General features: G+C 35.6%; 1 protein-coding gene across 1 annotated transcript in view; it reads left to right on the forward strand.

The window, feature by feature from the left end:
- The first annotated feature begins 554 nt into the window (after window positions 1-554).
- Window positions 555-11,237, forward strand: part of LOC130049233 (uncharacterized) — a 24,274-nt gene continuing 13,591 nt past the window's right edge. Inside the window, exons 1-4 of the mRNA XM_056146600.1 lie at window positions 555-760; window positions 2,549-2,653; window positions 2,752-2,818; window positions 2,900-3,132. Coding sequence (XP_056002575.1) covers window positions 583-760; window positions 2,549-2,653; window positions 2,752-2,818; window positions 2,900-3,132 — 583 coding nt within the window. The 5' untranslated portion in view covers window positions 555-582. The remainder of the gene's footprint in view (window positions 761-2,548; window positions 2,654-2,751; window positions 2,819-2,899; window positions 3,133-11,237) is intronic.

The raw sequence follows: 11,237 nt of genomic DNA on the forward strand, positions 1-11,237 counted from the left end.
ATTGTTTGGTTTGAAAGAAAACATATCTCAGCTAGATGCGACGTCACAATACACCGTTTACGTCAACTGGCGTTATATTCCTCGCGTTATTAAAGTAAAACTATTCAAATCGTACCCATCCCAATTCATACATAAATCGTAACTCACAATTCATTTAATTTGGGTGTATTTCATATCGTACGTTTTGTTGTTTGTATGAACGGAGTAGATTAGGCATTATTGCGAAAGTTTAGAATTCGCTATGCGAGAATATACAATTTTACAGTGTGGAATAAACTTCGTTGGAGAGAGATTACAGCAATTTGTTTACGAATTTCCAGAAACCGCCTAAATAGCCATCATTGTCTGTATGGCACAATCTGACTGGCTGATAGTTCTCATGAATATTCCAAGCGAAAGGTCATGCAGACATGACCCCTATAAGGTTATGTCAGATCCTATTATAGCGATTGTGAGCGTATCCTAGGATCTGATTTTAATACTTTTGTTGATTTTAGATATTCTTACGACACGAAAATACATTTTTAGGTGAAATAGGAATGAATTGTAGGTAAATAGAATGATCCAATTTTCACTTCAGTTATGAGTGACATTGTCGAGTATTGTCCTACAAACCTGACAGAAGTCATCGCGGCATCAGCGAGACTAAACTGCGGTGAAGACAGGTTTGGAAATGATCAGTATTTATGTCTTCCTAACGTCAGAAAGACTGGGCTTGTGGAATATTGTCATAAAGGAGTCATTCCATTGATACCAAGTGGTGAGCTATTAAATGCTATCTTTTAAACTATTGTCTTTATAGAGTACACCTATTGCAATTGTTCACCCTCAATCTCCGTACGTTGTGCGTTAACAATTGAAATATTTAAACTTTGTGATAACTACCATTCCAATCATATTCAAACTTGGGTACCAAACATGTTTGGGACAAGAGGGACATAAAATGTTCAGGACTCCCGAAACATGAAATAAATGCGGGGCGGTCTGTAAATATAAATTCCGTGATCCACGGAGTAGAGGTTCTAACTCCAGGACGGCGCTTTAGGTCAATTTTTTTCGGATTCGTAATTTTAAAGACAAGAGGCCCATAGGCGACATCGCTCACCTGAGTCACCTTGGCCCATATTTAAAGATTTCCCCATTACATTCGCAAGTAAAACTTTGATCCCTATTGTGGCCCAAACCTACCACCAGAGGCCATGATTTTTACAAACTTGAAATTGCACTATGTCAGGAAGATTTCATGTAAATGTAAACTTCTTTGGCCCAATGGTTTTTGAGAAGATTTTCTCTATATATTTGTATTTAAAACGTTGATTCGTTATTGTGGGCACCATCCTACCCCCGAGGATCATGGTTTTAACAAACTTGAATCTGCATTATGTCAGGAAGTTTTCATGTAAACTTTTCTGACCCAGTGGTTCTGGAGACGACTTTTAAACATGTTCTCTATATATTTGTACGTAAAACTTTGATCACCTATTGCAGCCCCATCCTACTCCCGGGGGTCATTATTTTAACACACTTAAATTTGCACTATTTTAGGAAGCTTTCATGTAAATTGTACTTTCCAAACCCAGTGGTTCTTGAGAAGATTTTCAAAAATTGTACATATATATTCGCATATAAAACTTTACTCTCCTATTGTGGCCCCATCCTACCCCCAGCGGCCATGATTTTTACAAACTTGAATCTACACTATGTCAGGAAGCTTTCGTGTAAATGTGCATTATTCTAGTTCCGTGGTTCTTGGGAAGAAGATTGTAAAAGAGTTTCCCTATGTATTTGTATGCCAAACTTTGCTCCCCTATTGTGGTCCCATCCTATCCCCGACAGTTCATGATTTTAACAAACATGAATCTGCACTATGTCAGGAAGCTTTTTATGTATATTTGTACTTTCCTAGCCCGGTGGTTCTTGACAAAATGATTTTCAAAGATTTTCCCTGTATCTTCGCATGCAAAACTTTGATCCCAAATTATGGCTCCATTCTACCCCCGGGGGCCATGATTTAGACAAACTTAAATCTGCATTATATCAGGAAGTTTTCATGTAAATTTGTACTTTCCTAGCCCAGTAGTTCTTGAGAAGAATATTTTGAAAGATTTTCCATATATATTTGTACGTAAAACTTTGACCCCCTTTTGTGGTCCCATTTTACCCCCGGGGGTCATGATTTTAATAAACGTAGATCTGAACTATGTCAGAAAGCTTTCATGTAGATTTCAGTCCTTCTGGTTCAGTGGTTCTTGAGAAGAAGATTTTTTAAATAGCCCACCCTATATTTGCATTTTTGTGATTATCTCCCCGTTGAAGGGAGATGACCCTTAATTTGATCAAACTTGAAAGTACTTGACCCAAGGATGCTTTTGGCCATGTTTGGTTGATATTGGCCCAACGGTTCTGGGGAAGAAGTCGAAAATATGAAAAGGTTACAGACGGACAGACGACGGACAACAAGCGATCAGAAAAACTCACTTGAGCTTTCAGCTCAGGTGAACTAAAAACTGATGACCATTTTTCGTTATCTTTATTCATTTCATAAAAGGTTATTGTGTGGATACAACGGGAGGCCAGTTATATTCCAGAAAATGTGAACAATTCCTCTATGGTTGTCCAAGTCAGCATTTCCAAACCAATAAGATATACAGACGTAAGAATCTGTTTTTATTATACACTTCAGTTGAATAACAAAATCATAATTGAACAGAACCCATTTCAAAATACTTGTATCCTGTTCTGTATATCTAGATCCCGCCTGTCTGAATATAAACACAGAGAACCGGTGTTATATTGCTGATCCGTCATGTCCCAACACGTAAGTCAACAGCTAATAGTAAAATATTCTCTTTATGTTGGTAATACATGTAAACTTGATACATCAGGTCTATCGTTATAGGACATCAACATTCACTACGGAAGACATGATGGAAACATCATCCACCTACTCGAACTTCTCTAACACAACTGTGAATACTCTCTACACCACGACCACATCCTTAGAAGATGTACCTGATGTAGGGGCCGTTGTGGGAGGGGTGTTAGCTGCAGTGTTTGTTATCACAGTCCTGCTGATTTTAGTGCGTGTTGTTTTGAGAAGGAGGAAACAACGGAAAAACCAACTTAGAGATGGTAAAAAAAAACCTCTGGAATAGTATATCTCAATTTCTAATAATTAATGGTGTATCTATTGTTACTGCTACTGCTACTACTACTATTTTTATTAGTTTTATCATTATCATTATTATATTTAGTACTGTGAGAATTACCATTGGTACTACTACTACTACTACTACTACTACTACTAGGGGCCTCCGTGGCCGAGGTGTTAGAGCATTGCGCTCAAAATCACACAGCCTCTCACCTCTGTCGGCGCGGCTTCCAATCGCGCCGATAAGTGAGAAACTTTCCCAGTTTACTTTCGGAAGGTCGGTGGTCTCTTCCCAGGTACATTGTAACTGGGTTCTCTCTTCCACCAATAAAAACTGGGCGCCACCATATAACTGAAAAATTGTTGAGTGTGGAAGAAAACATTGAAACAAAAAAAAACTACTACTACTACTACATGTAACTACTACTACTGCATGTACTACTTCCATTTTTATTCACTTTATTATTATCATTATTATTTCTACTACTACGAGAATTACCATTGCTACTATTACTACTACCACTACTATCAATGATAGCGAGTATGGTGTGTAACTCTGGAATGAGTTATGAATGTATTTTCCTGAAATACCTACATGTAATTGAGTTAATGGTAATATGCAATATTAAGTTACACCTATTAGAACATTTTAAAACAATATGTCGGTTTTTTTTAAAATTTAAACATTATTTATTGAGAAACTCAACAGGATTGGGCAACATGCATAGCCTATGTAGGCCTTCTACCAAATACAAAGGTCAAGTACAAAGGTATGACATAAAGGTATAAAAAGGATCTTTTTGAAGATTTAACAACATTGTAATGAGGTTTACATGAAAATAGTTAATGAGAGTTTTGTTGAATTTTTTTTTTATGAATTTATTTTTTTATAGATCAACATGTTTTACACACACACATACTTACATAACCCTCCACCTACAGTCACACACATACATATATACATACAATATAGATCAATACTAACCCTCCACCTAAAGTCACACACATACATATATACATATAATATAGATCAACACTAACCCTCCACCTACAGTCACACACATACATATATACATATAATATAGATCAACACTAACCCTCCACCTACAGTCACACACATACATATATACATACAATATAGATCAACACTAACCCTCCACCTACAGTCACACACATACATATATACATACAATATAGATCAACACTAACCCTCCACCTACAGTCACACACATACATATATACATACAATATAGATCAACACTAACCCTCCACCTACAGTCACACACATACATATATACATACAATATAGATCAACACTAACCCTCCACCTACAGTCACACACATACATATATACATACAATATAGATCAACACTAACCCTCCACCTACAGTCACACACATACATATATACATACAATATAGATCAACACTAACCCTCCACCTACAGTCACACACATACATATATACATACAATATAGATCAACACTAACCCTCCACCTACAGTCACACACATACATATATACATACAATATAGATCAACACTAACCCTCCACCTACAGTCACACACATACATATATACATACAAAATAGATCAACACTAACCCTCCACCTACAGTCACACACATACATATATACATACAATATAGATCAACACTAACCCTCCACCTACAGTCACACACATACATATATACATACAATATAGATCAACACTAACCCTCCACCTACAGTCACACACATACATATATACATACAATATAGATCAACACTAACCCTCCACCTACAGTCACACACATACATATATACATACAATATAGATCAACACTAACCCTCCACCTACAGTCACACACATACATATATACATACAATATAGATCAACACTAACCCTCCACCTACAGTCACACACATACATATATACATACAATATAGATCAACACTAACCCTCCACCTACAGTCACACACATACATATATACATACAATATAGATCAACACTAACCCTCCACCTACAGTCACACACATACATATATACATACAATATAGATCAACACTAACCCTCCACCTACAGTCACACACATACATATATACATACAATATAGATCAACACTAACCCTCCACCTACAGTCACACACATACATATATACATACAATATAGATCAACACTAACCCTCCACCTACAGTCACACACATACATATATACATACAATATAGATCAACACTAACCCTCCACCTACAGTCACACACATACATATATACATACAATATAGATCAACACTAACCCTCCACCTACAGTCACACACATACATATATACATACAATATAGATCAACACTAACCCTCCACCTACAGTCACACACATACATATATACATACAATATAGATCAACACTAACCCTCCACCTACAGTCACACACATACATATATACATACAATATAGATCAACACTAACCCTCCACCTACAGTCACACACATACATATATACATACAATATAGATCAACACTAACCCTCCACCTACAGTCACACACATACATATATACATACAATATAGATCAACACTAACCCTCCACCTACAGTCACACACATACATATATACATACAATATAGATCAACACTAACCCTCCACCTACAGTCACACACATACATATATACATACAATATAGATCAACACTAACCCTCCACCTACAGTCACACACATACATATATACATACAATATAGATCAACACTAACCCTCCACCTACAGTCACACACATACATATATACATACAATATAGATCAACACTAACCCTCCACCTACAGTCACACACATACATATATACATACAATATAGATCAACACTAACCCTCCACCTACAGTCACACACATACATATATACATACAATATAGATCAACACTAACCCTCCACCTACAGTCACACACATACATATATACATACAATATAGATCAACACTAACCCTCCACCTACAGTCACACACATACATATATACATACAATATAGATCAACACTAACCCTCCACCTACAGTCACACACATACATATATACATATAATATAGATCAACACTAACCCTCCACCTACAGTCACACACATACATATATACATACAATATAGATCAACACTAACCCTCCACCTACAGTCACACACATACATATATACATATAATATAGATCAACACTAACCCTCCACCTACAGTCACACACATACATATATACATATAATATAGATCAACACTAACCCTCCACCTACAGTCACACACATACATATATACATATAATATAGATCAACACTAACCCTCCACCTACAGTCACACACATACATATATACATATAATATAGATCAACACTAACCCTCCACCTACAGTCACACACATACATATATACATATAATATAGATCAACACTAACCCTCCACCTACAGTCACACACATACATATATACATATAATATAGATCAACACTAACCCTCCACCTACAGTCACACACATACATATATACATATAATATAGATCAACACTAACCCTCCACCTACAGTCACACACATACATATATACATATAATATAGATCAACACTAACCCTCCACCTACAGTCACACACATACATATATACATATAATATAGATCAACACTAACCCTCCACCTACAGTCACACACATACATATATACATATAATATAGATCAACACTAACCCTCCACCTACAGTCACACACATACATATATACATATAATATAGATCAACACTAACCCTCCACCTACAGTCACACACATACATATATACATATAATATAGATCAACACTAACCCTCCACCTACAGTCACACACATACATATATACATACAATATAGATCAACACTAACCCTCCACCTACAGTCACACACATACATATATACATACAATATAGATCAACACTAACCCTCCACCTACAGTCACACACATACATATATACATACAATATAGATCAACACTAACCCTCCACCTACAGTCACACACATACATATATACATACAATATAGATCAACACTAACCCTCCACCTACAGTCACACACATACATATATACATACAATATAGATCAACACTAACCCTCCACCTACAGTCACACACATACATATATACATACAATATAGATCAACACTAACCCTCCACCTACAGTCACACACATACATATATACATACAATATAGATCAACACTAACCCTCCACCTACAGTCACACACATACATATATACATACAATATAGATCAACACTAACCCTCCACCTACAGTCACACACATACATATATACATACAATATAGATCAACACTAACCCTCCACCTACAGTCACACACATACATATATACATACAATATAGATCAACACTAACCCTCCACCTACAGTCACACACATACATATATACATACAATATAGATCAACACTAACCCTCCACCTACAGTCACACACATACATATATACATACAATATAGATCAACACTAACCCTCCACCTACAGTCACACACATACATATATACATACAATATAGATCAACACTAACCCTCCACCTACAGTCACACACATACATATATACATACAATATAGATCAACACTAACCCTCCACCTACAGTCACACACATACATATATACATACAATATAGATCAACACTAACCCTCCACCTACAGTCACACACATACATATATACATACAATATAGATCAACACTAACCCTCCACCTACAGTCACACACATACATATATACATACAATATAGATCAACACTAACCCTCCACCTACAGTCACACACATACATATATACATACAATATAGATCAACACTAACCCTCCACCTACAGTCACACACATACATATATACATACAATATAGATCAACACTAACCCTCCACCTACAGTCACACACATACATATATACATACAATATAGATCAACACTAACCCTCCACCTACAGTCACACACATACATATATACATACAATATAGATCAACACTAACCCTCCACCTACAGTCACACACATACATATATACATACAATATAGATCAACACTAACCCTCCACCTACAGTCACACACATACATATATACATACAATATAGATCAACACTAACCCTCCACCTACAGTCACACACATAGATATATACATACAATATAGATCAACACTAACCCTCCACCTACAGTCACACACATACATATATACATACAATATAGATCAACACTAACCCTCCACCTACAGTCACACACATACATATATACATACAATATAGATCAACACTAACCCTCCACCTACAGTCACACACATACATATATACATACAATATAGATCAACACTAACCCTCCACCTACAGTCACACACATACATATATACATATAATATAGATCAACATTAACCCTCCACCTACAGTCACACACATACATATATACATATAATATAGATCAACATTAACCCTCCACCTACAGTCACACACATACATATATACATATAATATAGATCAACACTAACCCTCCACCTACAGTCACACACATACATATATACATATAATATAGATCAACACTAACCCTCCACCTACAGTCACACACATACATATATACATATAATATAGATCAACACTAACCCTCCACCTACAGTCACACACATACATATATACATATAATATAGATCAACACTAACCCTCCACCTACAGTCACACACATACATATATACATATAATATAGATCAACACTAACCCTCCACCTACAGTCACACACATACATATATACATATAATATAGATCAACACTAACCCTCCACCTACAGTCACACACATACATATATACATATAATATAGATCAACACTAACCCTCCACCTACAGTCACACACATACATATACATATAATATAGATCAACACTAACCCTCCACCTACAGTCACACACATACATATATACATATAATATAGATCAACACTAACCCTCCACCTACAGTCACACACATACATATATACATATAATATAGATCAACACTAACCCTCCACCTACAGTCACACACATACATATATACATATAATATAGATCAACACTAACCCTCCACCTACAGTCACACACATACATATATACATATAATATAGATCAACACTAACCCTCCACCTACAGTCACACACATACATATATACATATAATATAGATCAATACTAACCCTCCACCTACAGTCACACACATAGATATATACATACAATATAGATCAACACTAACCCTCCACCTACAGTCACACACATACATATATACATATAATATAGATCAATACTAACCCTCCACCTACAGTCACACACATACATATATACATACAATATAGATCAACACTAACCCTCCACCTACAGTCACACACATACATATATACATACAATATAGATCAACACTAACCCTCCACCTACAGTCACACATATACATATATACATATAATATAGATCAACACTAACCCTCCACCTACAGTCACACACATACATATATACATATAATATAGATCAACACTAACCCTCCACCTACAGTCACACACATACATATATACATATAATATAGATCAACACTAACCCTCCACCTACAGTCACACACATACATATATACATATAATATAGATCAACACTAACCCTCCACCTACAGTCACACACATACATATATACATATAATATAGATCAACACTAACCCTCCACCTACAGTCACACACATACATATATACATATAATATAGATCAACACTAACCCTCCACCTACAGTCACACACATACATATATACATATAATATAGATCAACACTAACCCTCCACCTACAGTCACACACATACATATATACATATAATATAGATCAACACTAACCCTCCACCTACAGTCACACACATAGATATATACATAGAATATAGATCAACACTAACCCTCCACCTACAGTCACACACATACATATATACATATAATATAGATCAACACTAACCCTCCACCTACAGTCACACACATACATATATACATATAATATAGATCAACACTAACCCTCCACCTACAGTCACACACATACATATATACATACAATATAGATCAACACTAACCCTCCACCTACAGTCACACACATACATATATACATACAATATAGATCAACACTAACCCTCCACCTACAGTCACACACATACATATATACATACAATATAGATCAACACTAACCCTCCACCTACAGTCACACACATACATATATACATATAATATAGATCAACACTAACCCTCCACCTACAGTCACACACATACATATATACATATAATATAGATCAACACTAACCCTCCACCTACAGTCACACACATACATATATACATACAATATAGATCAACACTAACCCTCCACCTACAGTCACACACATACATATATACATATAATATAGATCAACACTAACCCTCCACCTACAGTCACACACATACATATATACATATAATATAGATCAATACTAACCCTCCACCTACAGTCACACACATACATATATACATATAATATAGATCAACACTAACCCTCCACCTACAGTCACACACATACATATATACATACAATATAGATCAACACTAACCCTCCACCTACAGTCACACACATACATATATACATACAATATAGATCAACACTAACCCTCCACCTACAGTCACACACATACATATATACATACAATATAGATCAACACTAACCCTCCACCTACAGTCACACACATACATATATACATACAATATAGATCAACACTAACCCTCCACCTACAGTCACACACATACATATATACATACAATATAGATCAACACTAACCCTCCACCTACAGTCACACACATACATATATACATATAATATAGATCAACACTAACCCTCCACCTACAGTCACACACATACATATATACATATAATATAGATCAACATTAACCCTCCACCTACAGTCACACACATACATATATACATATAATATAGATCAATACTAACCCTCCACCTACAGTCACACACATACATATATACATATAATATAGATCAACACTAACCCTCCACCTACAGTCACACACATACATATATACATATAATATAGATCAACACTAACCCTCCACCTACAGTCACACACATACATATATACATATAATATAGATC

The sequence above is a fragment of the Ostrea edulis genome, chromosome 1 (assembly GCF_947568905.1).
Source record: "Ostrea edulis chromosome 1, xbOstEdul1.1, whole genome shotgun sequence".
In the NCBI taxonomy this organism is placed as follows: Eukaryota; Metazoa; Mollusca; class Bivalvia; order Ostreida; family Ostreidae; genus Ostrea; species Ostrea edulis.